The sequence below is a fragment of the Phascolarctos cinereus genome, unplaced genomic scaffold (genome assembly GCF_003287225.1).
Source record: "Phascolarctos cinereus isolate Bilbo 61053 unplaced genomic scaffold, phaCin_HiC Scaffold_1;HRSCAF=81, whole genome shotgun sequence".
Lineage (NCBI taxonomy): Eukaryota > Metazoa > Chordata > Mammalia > Diprotodontia > Phascolarctidae > Phascolarctos > Phascolarctos cinereus.
In genome coordinates, this window is record NW_027555514.1 from 127,905,406 (window position 1) to 127,923,875 (window position 18,470).

At 33.3% G+C, this 18,470-nt stretch overlaps 1 protein-coding gene across 1 annotated transcript in view; it reads right to left on the reverse strand.

Moving 5' to 3' along the window:
* Positions 1–18,470, reverse strand: part of LOC110200653 (ankyrin repeat domain-containing protein 26-like) — a 78,139-nt gene that overhangs the window by 8,996 nt on the left and 50,673 nt on the right. The window contains 7 exon segments of the mRNA XM_078149945.1: positions 599–740; positions 2,240–2,457; positions 3,253–3,543; positions 5,529–5,652; positions 7,697–7,806; positions 14,695–15,651; positions 17,434–17,577. Of these exon segments, the coding sequence (XP_078006071.1) occupies positions 599–740; positions 2,240–2,457; positions 3,253–3,543; positions 5,529–5,652; positions 7,697–7,806; positions 14,695–15,651; positions 17,434–17,577 (1,986 nt within the window).

The window sequence follows — 18,470 nt, forward strand, 5'->3', positions numbered from 1 at the left end:
ACCTTTGTACAAATATGAACTGAAAACAAAATTAGAAGATATTCATATTACATGAGATTACTTTGTAAAAGATTTCTTTAGGGTACTCTAAAAAAAGAATGTATGTTTATAGGTGTGTGGTTTTTTTTATGTTTATATACCTGTGTTTTTTTAAGAAATTCTGAAAAAGAAATAGAAAGAAGAATCACAGAAAGACTGTATTTTATGTGTTAAGATGCCATTAGTATAGGGAAATGAATGAGAGGAGATAAAGACTCTCCTTAAGTAGTGGTTGGTGAGGAAATAGTATTCAATTTAAAGAATCTTTATATGAATGCCACTTTTCAGGGTTACATAAATTGTATGAAAGCAGGTATGACTATATCTGAGAAGTTACCAAACAGGTACATATGATAGTCATGGATCTAAAAAAAAAATTTAAACTCATGATCTGGCATTTTTAATTATCATTAGGTAAAAGGACTACTTTCATTTTAATAGATCACAAAAATCAACATGACACATTAAAAATACTTAAGCATTAAATTTCACTAAGATGAATATTATTTACTTTATATCTGTAACATAACAGAAGAAAAAACAATTCTAAATGACAAACCTTTGCTAAGTAGCCCCCCACTCTGCTTTCTGAAGACATGATATTTTGAGTAGAAAATGCTGAATTTCCTCTTGGAATACGACTTCTCCTGAGGAACATATGGGTATTAACATTCCCAAGATGTGGTGGCTCCAGAACTGGACTGTTGATTAAACAGAACTGTTGATTAAAATTTTATTCTTTTTCCTTTTATTCAGGAGTCAGACACTCACCTCAGCTAGTCTCTCATTAGATTACTCCTGTGAACATTTTAAAGCACTTAAATGGTTACCATTTTTCTTAAATGGTTAATGTGTTTTATTAATGCTATCATAATTGTGACTTTTCCCTGAGTAGTTTCTTAACTCTGAAAAAAATTAAAGCATGTAGGTATTAAAGGGTTTTTTTTTTTGATTTCCTTCCATTATGGTCTTTTCCCAATAAATGGTATAAAGAAATTGATTGAAGAAAAAGGTTTTCAGACTGTCCAGGGGAAATTAAACAAAATAAAACAAACCACAAAAGATACTTGTAAATCTGGAATTCCTTACTAATCTGAACTTTAAGGGAGCCATTGAAAGTACTTCCATTCTATAAATTTATATTGGAAATTAATAGAGTTGTTTTAAGGGTATCAAATCTGAGTGATTATCCCAGGCAGTGCTTTTGCAGTCCTTCCTTCAGGACCCACGTAGCAGCCAAATGACTAAGGGATGTAGTCTCTGGAGGAAAAGGAGGTGACTCAATTGAAGCTCAAAAAAAAGTCCTGAGGCTCTCAACTGTATAGCCAGCCCATAATACCTACCCACCATTGTCATCCTTGTCATATATAGCAAGATTGCCCCACTCATTTTTCTTTAAGAGATAGTATCTTTTGGCTATCTAAGACTCCAATCTAAACCCTTCTGTAATATTTCCTTTCTTTCTTTTCCCCTCCAATAGCTCCCTCAATGAGCTTTCACCTGTATATAAAACTGAAGGGCTGGGACAGCAGCAAATTGAGGGGCATACTTCATCTTGCTATGTAGTCAATAGGATGGCCCCGAGTCCTTCAGTCCTACAATGTGTTATATATTGCTACGATCCTGTTATACATTTTCAGAAACACTTAAAACATTTTGGTACTGTCATTTGGTGAAATGAGAATAATGTTAGTTTAATTTTCAAAATATTTAACTTCATCCCAAAAGGGCTAATCTGTAGCAGATAGTAAAAAGAAATAATGTGACATAGAAATAAGATACACTTAAATAATTTTCATAGGATCATAGATTGAGGACTGAAAGGGATCTCAGAAGTCGCCTAATGAAACACTCTGATTTTAAAGATGAGGAAACTGAGGCCCTGGGAGGTTAAGTGACTTGCTCAAGGTCATACAGTAGTGAGCATCAGAGGCAAGATTTGAAGCCAGGTCATCTGCCTTTACAGCCAGAGTACCATCTTTCCAATGTACCACACTGCAGTCTTTTGTACCTAGTTAACATTTTAAAAATTATTTGGCTTACCAATATGTATAAAAGTATCATCTCTACAGGTAACCCCCATATCCCAATGAAGTCATAGATCAATCCATTAAAGATTCGTTAAATTCAAAATGGAAATCTTTAAAAGCAATCTGATAAGTTTAAGTACTATTTTCTTAGTGTCCCTGTTTGGGCTTACCTGTTTAATTTGACTGATAATGATTTTTTTATTTTTAATTCTTCAGAATTAAGCTGTCTGTATCTTTCTACCTCTGCTTCAGCAGACTCTTGATGTGACTTTTTCATTTTGGAGAGTTCAGACTCCAGATCTCTAATTCGTTGCTCCATTTGGCTTCTTAGGGAAGCGTTGTTATTTTCTCTTAATTGTTCTAAGTTCTCTTGGGATGCTGCTTGCATCTAAACCAAATGGAAAACAAAGAATGAAGTTAACAAAAAATGGCCCCACTCTATCCTAAAGTTTATAAAATGTTTGTTACCATATTCTGTTACGTTTCATTTTAATTTCAGTCAGCAATTCAGAGTGCAATTCTGAATTTCTAAAAGTAGATTCTAACCTTGAAAGGACTCATTATCAAGGTCAGCTGAATTAAATTTGAACTTAAAAAAAAACTTGTTTCTATTGACTGTTAGTTTACTAGTTCTTACCCAAGAGATAATATTAGGATCATTATAAAAACAATAGGTATAATCCTAAAAAAAAAAATAACTACAGAATCTTCTGAATGTTTTGTTACAATTAAAATATTTGTCAAATTAAAAAAAAAACTCACCCTTCAAAATTTTATAATTATGCCAATTATTTTTAAAAACTCAGTTTATGTGGATAGAGTGCTGGCTCTGGAGTCAGGAGGACCTGAGTTCAAATCATGTTTCAGATACTTAACACTTACTATCTGTGTGACTGTGGGCAAGTCACTTCATTCCAATTGCCTTGCATAAACAAAACAAAACCACCCCCCAAAAAGAAGCACCTTAACTGATAGTATTCATGGTTATTTTCACTTATTATTTCAAAGGCTATTATTCTCTTTATTAAAAAAAAGTGATATTAAGCTTATGGAGACCAATAGAAATAAAGGCAGAGAGAGAAAAATTTTAAAAGTTACTCTGTATTTAGAATAAGGAAAATAATCCTAAACTTTCATTTATGTTGAAATCATTTAAAAGCATTGTGGTGATAATTAAAGTAACCTGTAAAAATAGGTTGACTTCTTTTAGTTTTTCTATAATCTCCTGTCTCACTCGTTCTTCAATCTCACGTTTATATTGTTCTACTTGACTGCGTTCTAGTTTAGCAATTTTCAAATGATGCTTAAGATTAATTATTTCTTCTTCTAATTGTCTTTTGTTCTCTTCCAGCTTGGCACATTTCTTTTGCAAGATTTTCGTAGAAAATAACTCTCCTCGAAATCTCTGATTAATTGATTCCAACAGTTTACATTTTGAAGATTCTGCTTCCAATTGTTGTGTAAGGTCTTCAATCTGCATAAAATATCAGTTTAGCAAATTACACAAATAAAATAAGTTTTTCATCTTAAATACTAATTTAAACCTCTTAAGATTATTTTTAATTCAGATGTAATTAAGTGGATCATTATACTTATAGCTATAAAATATATTTCCTAAAATGATTATTTAAGTAAATTGACAAATCAAAAACAAAATTAAGACTGAAAGGAGAAACCTTGAAATGATATACTAGCTCTTATAGCCTGTATCATCCACATTTAGTACCTGATCGCATACTGTCTTCTGTGTTCTCTAATTTTTTCACCTATCTTTCCTGCCCAGCAATACAGTGAGTAAATATCAATAAACTTCATATTAGATGGATATTAACATATTCTTCTTAAATTATGCTAGGCTTATGGCAACAACAGATCTTAAAGGGAATTTGGAAGAAATGAGATTCCTTTTAATCATCCGAATGAGAACACTGGTTCTATGATGATAGACTTCACTGAGAAAGCAAATTAACTTATGCGAACTTAAATGTCACATGGTGAGATGCTCAGTTTCAGAGCCAGAGAAAATCATGCCTTTCTCATCTACAGAACTCTGGTGATAGTATCCAGGGAATACGCTACGTTTACCAGAGCTTCTATTGTGTAATAACCCTCTTACTGCTCCCCAAGTGCCTCAATAAAACAAATCAACAAGCTTAGCAGGGTTTCTACCTGTTTTCCTTCAGCTCCAGAAGTTAGATGATTGACTGAAATAAGTGATAAGTAAAAAAGTGTGACACCACTGACTTCCAAAGGGCAAAACTCAATAAATGTTAAGAAGTTAATTCTTTTAGATAAATATTGATGAGAAACCAAGATAGAAGACATCAACTAGTAAAATTAATGATAGTAAGATGTTTCTAAGGAGTCACTTGTCACTATAGAAAAAATGGCATTTCTACTAGTTAGCATCATAGCACTTTAAGGTTTGCCATTATCTCACTTGAATACTTATGATGTTTTTTTTTCTTTCTTTTTCCCAAACCTCCTTAGGACTTTCCCCCAACTTGTGTTGGCCTAAGTAGTTAGAGTTGGGGAAATGTCTCAATATTATCAAATATTAGAATCTTTTAAAAAAGTAGTAGCTTCAGATAAATTAGTCAATTTATTATCCTTCCAGAAGGGGGAAAAATCTTTGCTTCCCTAAAACACAAAAGCAATGTATAGGGTATACTGCAATAAAATGGTTTTCACTCAAACCAACTCAAGTCCTTAATTTTTATAACTCTGTGTTGTATTATGCAGTCTATTAATATTAGCAGTGATTACCTTGCAATCAAACTGTTGCTTTATTTGTTCTTTGTCATCTTAAAATCTCTTATTAAAGAACTACTGCTTTTCAAATTGTTTCTGCTTATTAGTCCTCTTTTTTGGGGGAAATTTTTTTCATCTTTAGGATTACAGAAGCAGAGTGTCAGAGAGAACTCTTAAGTTTTAAGAGGCCCTGCAAATACTGACCTAAAAAGGCTTTCCAGCATTTTGTTTCTTCAAACAGCCCACTTTCCCTTTGGGAGCACTCTAATTGTTAGAAAGTTTTTCTTTACATCAAACCTAAATTTGTGTCTAAATCAATTTGTAAAACAATTCTTTCTCCCATCTGACAATGCATTTAAATATTTGAGAAGTTCTTTTAACACAATAGATTTAGGTATTTGATATCCATTTTAGATGAATTCTATAATATGAGTAAAGGAAATTTTTCTAATACATAAATCTATATAGAGAGTCACTGGAGCCCAGAATTTTAAGGGAGATGTAAAGTCCCCAAGCTTGTCTACTGAGTCCCTGAGAACAGCAAGAACTGTGTGACTAGGTCTTAGATAGAAAGTGTTGCCTTCCAAGCATGGGGAAGATGTAAATCTTCTCATGGGTACTGGTGTCCCAATGATCTGCTACATATATAACCATTTGAAAAGGAATACAATGATAAAACATTTTACATTTTCCAATATTAAGGATTACCTTATTTTTTAACCTATTAATTTGTCTATCCATTTCAGAATGTGTTTGCTTATGTTCCCCCTTGTGAACAACATCTTCTTCATATTCTCTTAATTTTTTTGTTGTTTTCAATGGTTTTTTAAATCTGTTAGAATGAACAGAATAATTAAGTCAAACTCTTTATAACTTAAGTACTATACATTTAATATTATTTTTGACACATTTACTTAAATTCTTTGAAAGCACAGAGAAGAAAATAAATCTAAAAAGAGTTCCTGAGGTCACCCAACTCGGATCCAATAATATTTTGTTAAAATAAAACCAAAAGAAGAGTAGCCTCACTAATCATTTCATCTCAATATCAAATGATATATATTCAACTTCAGCTCTCTGTTAATATCACATTATTGTAGAATATTCCCCAAATGGTTTCTGGTTATGCTGTAATATTTGTAGAAAGGGGGATACCTTATATATATATATATATATATTATTATATTATATATTATTATTATATATATATATATAACCTAAAATTCAAATGATGAGTAAATTTATTTTGAAAAAAAGTTTTGGTGATGTTTTGTGCTCTTGTTATTTTAATTGTAGATCTGTGTAAATTAGCTGGTCAAGTATTTAAATGCCATAGCCCACAAAACACAAATGACATCATTTAATGTTATTAGAACACAAAGTTGTATTTAAAATGTTTGTTTAATGGATGTAAATATAGGCAGTCCCTAACTTGAAAAGTCAATTGAATCTCACAAGTTATTTTGTAAATTGACAGGTTTGTAAATTTTCTGGGGAAAGGGAATGCATTTTCCCCCATAGAGCTAGTGCTCTAAAAAGCAGTTGAATAGAAGCCCACAAAAACCTAATTAAACCATAACACAGCAAAATGCATGATGATTTGGACACTCTCCTCTGCCACTGGAATGCAGCCTCTAGCCTGTGGTCAGAAGATCTGATACCTCAACAGTGGTGGCTTCTTGGCATATTCAATTAAAATTCATCAATTGAACAAAAAAATATTTAAATGAATTAAAAAAAAAACCCCAAAAAAATTCATCAGTTGGAATTTAATTAAAATTTAATTAGAAAGCATTAAGTGCTTACCCCTAAAGGTTGTGATACAATACTAAATTTAGAGAAACCATGATCCAGGCTGTCATTCAATTGAAATATAAGATATACATGTAGATAGTTACAATACAAAACAAACTGTAAGAGCTTTAGGGGAGTGTAGCAGAAATTGTGAGGTGAAGTCTGATGGTTAAGGTCATTCATTATCAAGAACAGAGATCAGAGTAGGCCCCATAGAGGAGCTGCATTTGGGTGAGGATGAGTGCAGAGGCCATGGGTGAACATTACAGGCACAGGGCAGAGGTAGGAAAGGACAAGGCATGTGTTGAAGGACAGAGAATAGTCCAGTTTAACAGGAGCTTAAGTTGTAGAAGAGGAAATAATATAATTTAAATGTGCAAAGGCAGTGTAAGGGCCTTAAATTCCAGGACAAGGCATTTTGTAGAGGCTAGATCAAAAGTCATATCCTTAATGGAATCTTCCTGATCCCACAAAGTCAAAAGAGATCTTTACTTCCTTCAGTCTCTGATTGTGTTTTCTTTGGACTATTATTAATCACTTACCACATTCTTATTCGCAAAATTATTTGAGTGTCTGCATTACCTCTTTTTATTAGATTGTTATCACCTTCAAAGCAGGGACTATACACTAATCATCTCTGTAGCTAGAGGAATAGTACAGTATTTTATACACAACAGAGGTTCAATAGTATTTTTTGAATTAGTGATAAAGAAACAAATAAGTGAATAAGGAAAGGAATAAATTAGGATGGAGAACATAGAGACCAACCTTATAGAAACAACTTATGTGCAGAAATAGTATACTTAACAAGAGTCTGGAAAACATACGTTAAGGTGCAGGTGCTACACAGCATTTGACTATAATTTCAAAGATGCAGGTCAGAAGGTTTGATTTTCAGTAATCATTTAGTGAATAAAGTGAAATGAAAAAGAAAACTTCTTTGTTCACTTAGACTGATACATGCTGTAATTATCAAAGTGTTAATGTATAAAACAAATTTGTACTTAGGATTTAACAAACTAGTTAAGTCTTTGCTTACTTAATGTATGGTTGAAACAGCCTGCAACAAAAATGAGTCTTACCCACTGAGTTCCTGTAATTCATCATTTCTCTTCATTTCTTGTTGTAGACGATTTTCCAGAGATTGCTTTACCTCAATGAGTTTCTTTATTGTTTCCCTTTCAGTATTAGGCTTTGAAAACATTTTTACAAAGAAAAATATTACAAGAACTGAACTGGCATTTTAAAAAAGGATATTTTTCATTAACTCCAGATCCAACTCTAAATATCAGTTTAAGCATAGTTTATAAAATCAAAACAAATACAGAGAGATTTGAAAATGATTGATTTTACTTCAAACGATAAAGCTTTCCTCTGATTACACTGCAACCTATTTTTTTTTTGAAATTTAGATCAATGAATGTTTTCAACTGGTTTTAATATAGGTATTTATTTTACTAATAATGTCAATAAATTTAAAAATAGTTGAAATGAGTAAGAATGAATAGAACGTGGGTCAAGTTTGCCAACACACTTTGGAGGAGCACTGGCCTTCTCCCTTTCTCTGCAGCCAATGGAAACGGTCCCCTCGTCGCCCTTGTGTTCGCATGGCCCATGGTCTAAGCATTCCTATGTTAAAATATCTATATATGTATTCTTAGGTAAGGCTATAAAACTCTTCAACAAATCTCTTTGTATTTGGCTAAGTGAGATGGAACCTGTGTAAATTCATGTTTTGGTTTTGTTTTTTAAATTCTCTTACAATGGTTATCTGTTGCTCTGGATTATGAGCCAGGTAAATCACCTGTCCTCTTCTCAACTTCCTTTCAAGGTTTTCAAGTTCTTCCTCGTCCAGTGGTCTTCTCTGTCTTACAAAGGAAAAAAGAACCCTCCTCATTCTGCTGAATTCTGCTGCCCCTTCCAGATTCACTCCTTTTTCTCCCCTTTGCTTCCAAACTTCTTCAATGAATGACTATCTCACTGCCATGCCAGCTGCCATTTGTTCATCTCTCGTTCCCATTTCATTCATCTATTTATGATTGTTTACTTATTTATTTGTTCTATATCTGTGATTTAATTGGTATAGGGAATTCTGGGTGAAAAAATTCCATCTATCAATGTAAATAGGCCCTGTGCTCAGCCTGCAGTTTAGAATCTGCAACTCTTAGAGACTTAGGGAATCAAGAGGTTACAAGCTTTGCTCAGGATCACAAAGCCATCTATGTCAGAGTAGGGATTTGAACCCATGTTTTCCTGACTCTGAGGCTAGCTCTCTATGCATATGACAATGGTGCTTTGCTTTATTTCCATGAAATCTGGATTACCTCCCTACTGGTCTACTGAAACTGCATTCTCAAAAAGCAGAAGTTCTAAACATACCCAAAAACATTTCTTCTTAGTCTCTGACTTCACTGCAACATAGTATCCTGTTTCTATTACTTGATTTGTCATGTATTATCCCTGCAAATTATCATTTCTCAGTGTTTCTCTTCCTCTTATATCTCATGGCTACCACCTTAGTTCAGACCCATTACCTCAAGCAAAGGATCATAAATGTAGAGGTGAACACTTTATTCCAATCTTCTCATTTTACAGATTAGGATATTAAGTCACTTGCCTATGGATTAAAGACAAGGTGCTACAGGGTCTTTGTGTTCCAGTTTTAGCCCATACCAATCAGATACAAAGTGCTAAGTTAAATCTTCATAAAACACTGTTTAGACCATATTAATGCCTTACTCAAAAACCTAGAATGGGACTGTTTTTGTCTTCCAGTTTGAGGCTAAACTTCACTGCCTTTCTTACTCTAAAATATAACCACATCCTGATTTTTTCCTACTTTTACTTGGAGTTTCTTTACAGCAACCCTCTTCACACTCCAGTGCTTTTGCTTTTGTCCCGGACTGTATTGTTCTCCTATCCTATTGATCCCAGTCCTCAAAGGCAACTCAAAGATCTATCTTTTCTCTAAAGCTTTTCTTGCTGTCTTACAACAATAATCCCTTTCTTCACTATGTTCTTTGATATTTTTGTCTGTGGCATGCAGTAAGTATACCGTTCTAGTCAGTTTCTAATTTTTGTGAAACCATTCACTTCAGTTCTTATTTCAGTATGTAATGCTGAGATATTTTATAGAGACATGGCAGGAACTCATTAAATATTTTTTAACGCAATTAGGGTTAAATGACTTGCCCAGGGTCACACAGCTAGTGTCAAGTGTTTGGTCTGAGGCCGGATTTGAATTCAGGTCCTCTTGACTTCAGGGCTGGTCCTGTATCCACTGAACCACCTGGCTGCCCCACATTAAATATTTTGAATGGTAGATTTGGGAAAGCTGAGTAGATTAGAGAATAAGAATAAGCAAGTGGGGTTCACTCAGAATTGTAGACTGTTAGTGCAAAAAAGGACCCCAGTGATGAGTTAGTACCTCATTTTATATATGAGGAAACCCAGGCTTGAAGACAGAAAATCAATTGTCTAAAGTCATATGGACAGCCAGGGGCTGAGCCAGGACTCAAAATCTTGGAAAAGTCATCTTCAGATGTAGGTTTTTAATAATTTATACTTATACAATTATCCAAAATACATATTATTAAATTTAGCTATTTGGCAATTGTTCTTCCAAAAGAGGTAGTAACTCAGGAAATATGCACTGAGTATTTTTTTCATGTGGAAAGAAGATTGGATTAAGTACTATCTGCTCTATTCTAAAACCTTTTATAAATGCTTATGTTATTTACTTATATACCACTCACTTGTTACTTGTTTATATGCTACCTCCTATTATAAATTAACTTTCTCTATTTTACGTGGTGTCTGAGGCCATATTTGATGTCAGGTTTTTCTAATTCCAGGCCCAATGTTGTATCCATATTTCTACCAAGCAGCCTCTCAGTAGAGAAAATCTCATCATCAAAAACTCTATGTTTGACTGCTCTGGCACAGAATTCCATTACTTTACTCCTGATGATGGACACTAGGTTGAAAATATGTTTGAAAGATATCAGAAATATCCATTTCTACACCATTTGGCTGGTATAATGATGAATACCATACCATCAACTACATATGAATGTGGGAAAGCAACCTAGAATACATAAATGAATTTTATAGTATTTAAGTAAATACTTTAGGAGCATTTGACTATGAAACTGTATTCTATACTTAACTTCTTCATTATAATAGTTTTTAATAATAATAAAAAATAAAATTTTATACTAAATTTCTATTTTGCTATTAAGGGATGCTGGGAAATTGAAAATTTATACAAAATCAGACTAGAAAGAAACTCAAAATTGCATAGTCCAAATATTACCTTGGAGCTAATTTACTTTTAACTAACCTTTAAACTCATGGCAAAGTAAAAAATAAACATTTACTTAGCATCACCTTCTTCTTTTACTACTACTACTGCTGCTACTGCTGCTGCTGCTGCTATCACTACTACTACTACTACTACTACTACTACTACTACAATAATAATAATAACTAGTACTTCTACTACGAACATGTTGTGAAAAGGAAGTTCTATATAAGATAAAGAAGTATAAATAATCCCTGTCCTCAATGAATTGAAATCTAGTTGGGGAAATCTAGACACAGAAAATGGTAGTTTGGAAAGATGTGAACACTGTAAGGCAATCAATTACTAAACTGATTAAATTTAAATGAAATAATAAATTTTATGGCATTAAATACTAAATTATATGTTATCAGATGAAAAGTGGAATTCATAAGATTGTGAAGTCAATAGGGCTGAAAAGTAAAAACAAAAAAGGCTTATCACACTTTTGGAATTCAAAAGGATCTTAAAGATGAAGGTGGCATTTGAGAAGCAGGGTGCTGAAGAATGGATAGGTTTTGGATAGGTAGCACAGATGCAGAAGTATAACTAAGCAAGAAGAAGAGCATGACTAAGGGTATGGAGATGGAAATCAACATGTGATTGGATCAGTACATCAGTTTGAACAAATTAGAAGATGATGAGATTATCCATCTAATTACTTCAAATCTCAATTTTGTTTTGCACGAACAATTTATATACTTTCAAATTGTGGAAGTAATAGCGTTTTCCTTTCATTGAAGGAGTTTGAATAGAAACAAATACATAATTTCTACTTCACAGTGCTGTTTTGGGGATTAAATGAGATAATGTATGTAAAGGGTTTTCTAGTCTTAGAAAAATACCTCATTCCTTATGGGAGGATAGATAAAAAAAATTGTCAACCACCAAAAGAGTGAATATAATTATCTCAATTTAAAAGTAGAAATGGTGGAGGTAATAGGTCTTGTTCTAAGTCACTTTAAATGACAGGCACAGTGTTCAGAAAATATAAAACACTGGTAAAAAATAAATGTTACACTGAAAACACTTTCCATTAAACAGTGACAAGTTACTGATTTTTTGCACACATATTTTACTTCTGGTCTGATCTCTTTCATTTGGTAGTTTTTTCATAACGTCTAAATCATTTTGAAAATATGATGTAAACTCTAGTGAAACTTCTGTCATGGATTGGTATTTTTTGGAACCAGCAAATTCTTGTTGAAGCTTTCTTGCTGTACCCTGATAGAAATATATCCAAATTATTTCTATTACTGATTTCATAAATCAATATTAGGTCATATAAAGTAAATATACCTTCATCACATGCAACTTAATTTAATGAACGTATTCATAGTTATCATAAATTTAGAACTAGAAAAAGTCTTAGGCACTATTTAATCCAACCACTGCATTTTGCAGATGAGGAAACTAAGCCCCAAACAGGTCAAATGAGTTACTCAAGGCCATAAAGGTAGTAATTAATAGAGAAAAGGATTGGAATTTAGCTCCTGAGACTACAGTGCTCTTTTGAATATACCACTCACCCAACATTCAGCATGGAGCAAATGCTATCTTCCTACTTGCTCAGTATTCTCCTCATAAAGCAATGCATTCAGCCTAATTTCCCCATTCTATCTTTTTGAGAATTATAACACCTCCTAAACCACATAGGGATAAAATGTTTTATGTGCAATTTACACGGAAGGTAGGGACATGGGGGAGTGAAGATTATGTAGCTTCCTATACTTGATAGAAACATTAGGGATTTTTCCCTTCCATTTTTCAGAAAAGTTAACTACCTTATTTCTTTTCACTGGCCCTTACAAGAATGAAGACATCTATAAGAACAAGTTGCATTTTTCTTCCTCTCATATGAGAAGAATGAACATATGCAGTGATATGCTTGTCAGGCCTGGCAGAAGCACTTGAAGTGATTGATTTGTTTTGCTGAAAGCAAAAAAAAAAAAAAGGTGCAGGCAAGGAGTTGCTAGCTACTATTCACATCTTCAACTGTCCTTGCCAAGCCTTCAAAGCAGTTCCTTTTTCTGTTGGGAGAGGATTTACACTTCTCATTCCAGTCAAAGCACAGAAAAGGGGGAAACTATAGAAAATATAGTAGTACTATGACTTATGTATACACAGTATGTGCAAGGTCACAGCTAAAGGGAAGTCATTTCATTTTGTTTCATTTCATTTCATTCTCTATCCTAGTAGGAATACTTATGTACATATATAATGTACATATATTTATGTATATATACACAAATACATACTTGTATATGTATATACAGATATGCTAGGAAAATCCTGTTCATTTTCACTAAAGAGCAAAGTAAATTATTGTACATATTACTAATGGCAAATGAAGATAAAAAGAGAAAGAAATTAAACTTTTTTCCATCTCATTAGATAAGATTAAGTATCTTGTAAAAATAAATATAACTAAAGTCAAATAAACTTTTTAAAGGAAACATAAGCTAAAAGAAGCCCATGTAAAGTAGTGAAAGGGAAAATTGGCATAAATAATTAAATTCCTACAAATAAACTAAATTTTAGTATGAAATGATTCAATGATTCAAGTGCATGATCATATATACTATAAATTAAATCTAAAAAAAAATTTATATGAAATTGTTACCCAGTACAATGTTGGTAGTCCTGCCACCTGTTGCACATGTGAAACAATCACAGATAATGAGAACTACTATTAGCCTGTAAAAAGCTATCTATGTTCAACAAATGAAAGGCAGTGATCCTAAAAATTGCAATTTTGGACATTAAGAAGTGTTAGTAAAACAGTGGAAAAATACTGAGATAAAAATATGTAGTGGGGAAGAAAAAACATGTTATTTTTTAAATGGCACAATTACTACACAACAAAATAATGATCAATGCAAAATCATAATCAATTTTAACAGAATTATTGTTCTAAATTTTAAAGAAAACTTGTTGCTATTCTTTGGAATTTCATTAAAAATATGATCCAGTGTTTAATATTTTTTTAATTTTTTTTTTTTGGCTAGGCAATGGGGTTAAATGACTTGCCCAGGGTCACAAAACTAGTAAGAGTCAAGTGTCCTAAGCTGGATTTCAACAAAGGTCCTCCTGACTGCAGGACTGGTGCACTATCTACTCTGCCACCTAGCTGGCCCCCAGTGTTTAATATTTCTAAAATTAGTGATTGATTTTTAGTTCTAAGTAGTTTGAATTAAATTAGCTCCAAGTGGTTTGAATTAAAAACTAGATTGATTGATAAACATGTTAAAATGGTTATGAAAAGGGTAACTATAATATCCCACAGTGTCTCAATTCAGATGTCTGATTTGAATTGTTACATTATTCTTAGCATGATTTTGCAGGATTTATCTTAAGTTTTACCATTTCAAATAATTTATTACACTGAAGAATTAAAATTTAATATTATGCATATTATTAGAATTATATATTTATCAGTATTTATTTACAAGAGATTTAATCTATCTACATTTACTAAGCCAAAATTTAATGGGCTACATAATGTTATTATATACTCAGCAAAGTGAGTCATTTTATCTAAAAGATGGATATCAAGTTGATTTTTATCAGGTTATTGCTTCTTCATTCTCCTTTCTTACATGTCAGAATTTTTACAATTAAAGTTCACATCATCTGCCTGCTGAACATTCAAAACCCTAATTTACTTTGTTCAAAATTATTTTCAGTTTCATTTCAACAAGTTAAATGCTTATTCAATGATATTATTTAAAGACCTACCTCTCTTTCTGCTTTCTCATTTTCATATTTACACATTTGCTCTCTTAAGTGGTGACATTCATTGATCAACTCTTTATTTCTGCCTTGTACCATATGAACTTGTTTTTCTGTATCAGCACGAAGTTTATTGAAAAGATCAATAAACTGTACCTGAGCACCACTCAATACCTTTTCTTTAAGGATGCCTTTGTTTTGAGCATCTTCAAGCTGCTGTCGAAGCAACATATTTTCACTCTGGATTTGGGCTAATCTTTCTTGGATAGATTCTTGTTTGATGACATATTTGTTCAGTTTTTCCTTTTCCATTTGATTTGTGTGTTCTAGTTCCTTTGCTTTATATTGGGCTTGGTTTAATTCTCTCTGTGTGCTTTCTAAAATTAGTGTCTTTTCTCTGAGGGAATCACGTACATGGTGTAGCTCATTTTCTAAACTATTGGCTTTACTTTCAGCTTTAGAGAGCTCTTGAGAAAGGACACCATTGTTCTCTCTTAGACTAGACAAGTCATAATTTAGTTTGTCTTGTAAACGAAGCCACTCATCTCGTTCTCGCTGAAAGCTATGCTCAAGGTCTAGTTTTGATGTCTGACTTTGTTTATTATCATGAATAGAAGAAGTTAGACAGGAACGGTATAATTCAATTTCTGTCTCTAGTCTGTCTCTGTTTTGTTTTTCATTTTCCAATTTAAACTTCAGGATTGCATTCTCAGTTGTCAGAACATTTACTTGTCCACTGTACTGGGATATTCTTTTTGTTAATGTTTTTTCATTCAGTTGTAATTCCTTTTCAAGCTCCTCATTCTTTTCTTTTAAAACTTCATTTTCTTCTGTATATTGATTTTCTTTCTCCTGATCTTTAATTTTTACTGTGTCTAGTTCCAGTTTAAGCATGGCAACTTCATCCTGTAGGTTTTGATTCTTATGCAGGAGATATTTTTCTTTTTCATTGCTATCAGGAACCTAAACACAATTAGCAGAAAAAAATTGTTACTCAAAATAAAATTATGCATTCTGATTTTCCTTAGTAATTAAAAATAGACCTGAAAATGCCAAGAAGCATAGTATATTCTAAGAAAACATAAATTGAGTGGGTTTCACCTATTTCCCATCTCTATCAGACTCAATTTTCCTGAAGAATAGATCTTAAAAGTGCTACATCAATCAGAAGGCATGCACTGTATTTCTAGGCCTCAGAATTTGTCAGTCTTTCAGCATATTCTATTTCCTTTGCTGTATCCATTTGATCCCACACCGGCTATTCGTAGGGTTATGATAAAAAATAACAATATCTAACATTTATAGAGGCCTTTTAAGGTACCTTGCAAAGTACTTTCGAGACATTATTTCACATAAGCCTTGCAACACACCTATGAGGGAAATTCTCATATCATTCTCCCCATTTTAAAGATTAGGACTTAGGTTAGGAGAAGTTATTAAATTATCTGCTCATTGTCACACCTAGTAAGTGTTAGAAGCAGTATCTGAATCCAGGTCTCTTCAGACTCCAAATCTGGCACTCTTTTCCAATAGCTAATTTCCTCTTAGGCTGAACATAAGCCATTGTCCTACAGTTAGAGTCATTGTCCTGGTACAGCTATCTGAGCTATGGACCAATGAAGTGATAACAGTCTTAGAATTTCTTAGTACATATCTTGAGAACAATCCGTTCTCGGATAGATCTGTAGCATTTTCAGAGCATCAATTTAGAGTTTTTAGAGGTTATCTAGTCCCAACCTCTCATTTTAGGGACAGGAAAAGTGAGTCCCAGAATGTGGTCTATGTATGGCAACCTAACCTTAACCATCAAATTTTAAAGGAATAATGAAAGCATTATCGATGCCAAAGCATAAAAAGTTGATTTTTGCACTCCCATCATAGTAAAACTGGTCCAGGAGCATTGGGCCACATTCAGGACTGGTGGAAACAGCTATATCAAAAAGCTCAGGAGCCCCTTTCTATGAGATCCCTTCTATAAAGCCAGGAGAAAGGTATGAATAGGCAACAGCTGAGTTAAATGAAGCACTCCAGTGCCCAGGCACCAAAGAATTACTAAGGGCCAACAACCCGAATGATTCACTTCAAACCATTGTTGAAAAAAGAAGAAAATGAAAAATCTTAACTTTGGCATTTGATGAACTTTTGTTTCTATCAAGCTGAGCAATGATCAATGTGAATGAATGAAACCTTGTAAAGTATAGACCCTTATTTTAGAAATCTACGTGCAATTTATTCTTGTTGCAATACTTTTTACCTTCCCTTTCATGAAACATGAGTGAGACAACAATCTGAAATAAACCAAACTATTTTCATATGTTTTGTAACCCTTGGTCTCTGCCCTGGAAAGGGTCAATAGATAAAATCTCTTCATTAAGGAAGAAAAGTGGTTTGTGTTTGAGGTGCCACTTTCTACCTGGTGCATTCCTTTCTCCCCTTAGGGGTTAGTGAACCTGATGAGCTGTGCCCTCTCCCTATGTCCAGAAAGGGCAGAGGTTCTACTGAGAGGCAGGGATTTGTTCCAGTAGAAGTACACTTGTGTCTCTGGAGGGATCATTCGATTCAAAGAAAAGAAGCAACAAAGTAAAACAAACAACCTCTGCTGATTTTGGTCACTATGTGTGTCACTGCTTGTCTGCTGCAGACAGATGGACATGATTGCAGATGACAAATATGTCTAAAAATGAAGAACAAAAATCCTGACTTTTTAAATATGCAATTAGATTTGAAAATGACCAAAGTGAATACCTCAGAACTCTGAATGCTTTTGGAACCAGCTGCTTCTATTTGCTTTTGCTTCCAAAGAGGATCATTCAGAATGCTGTCTTGCAAAGCTCTGGCACTCTGCTCCTGAGAAAGCTGTCTTTGAGTGTCATTTTGCTCTTCTTCAACCTGGAGACAACAATTTCATTAAAGCTTTAATCATATTTTTCCTTCAAAAGTCAGCAAAAACATTTCATCTTTAACTGGAATATAGAATCTGAAAAAGAATGGAAAATAGCTGAAAAAATTCTAAGAAAAGTAGACTACTGAAAATGAAAAACAATAAGGCTAGCATTTCAGAGTTGTAAAGGAACCTCAGCAACTATTCAGTCCAAACCATTATTAAGTACCTGACTCTTACTAGACTTTACTTAGCCTTGGCTTGAAGTCTTCATAGACGGGATTGGGGGAAGCCACCATCTATCCAGGCAACTCATTCTATTTCTACCTATGGATGGTTCTATTTGGTAGCAATTTTTTCCTAACATTAACCCTAAAAATGTATGTTTTTGCAACTTCTATCCACTGCTTTTAGTTCTGTCTCTTAGGGTGAAGCAGAGCAAGTTAATCCTTCCACATGACTGTCCTTCCATGAAGACAGTTATCATGGCCTTTGTGTTTTCTTTTCTCAAGGAACATCTTCAGTTCTTTTAACTGATCCTCACATGTCATGGGCTCAAGGCCCTTCCTCATCCTGTTTGCTGTTCTGCTTACTAGCTACCAGAATTCCGTGGTAGCCACAAATGAACAAAACAGTACTGGTGAGGTCTGATAAGGTCAGAGTACAGATGTATTATTACCTCCTCAGTTTTAGAAGCTATGCTTCTTTTAATGGGTTCCAAAATTACATTAGCGCTTTGGTTGCCAAATAACAGCACTGACTCAAATTAAACTTAGAGTTCACTAAGACTCCTACATGTTTTCCAACAAAATGCTGCTATCTAATCATATTTCCCCCAACATATAATTGTGAAACTAATTTTTTGTACCTATTATAAAACTTTACATTCATTCCTACAGAA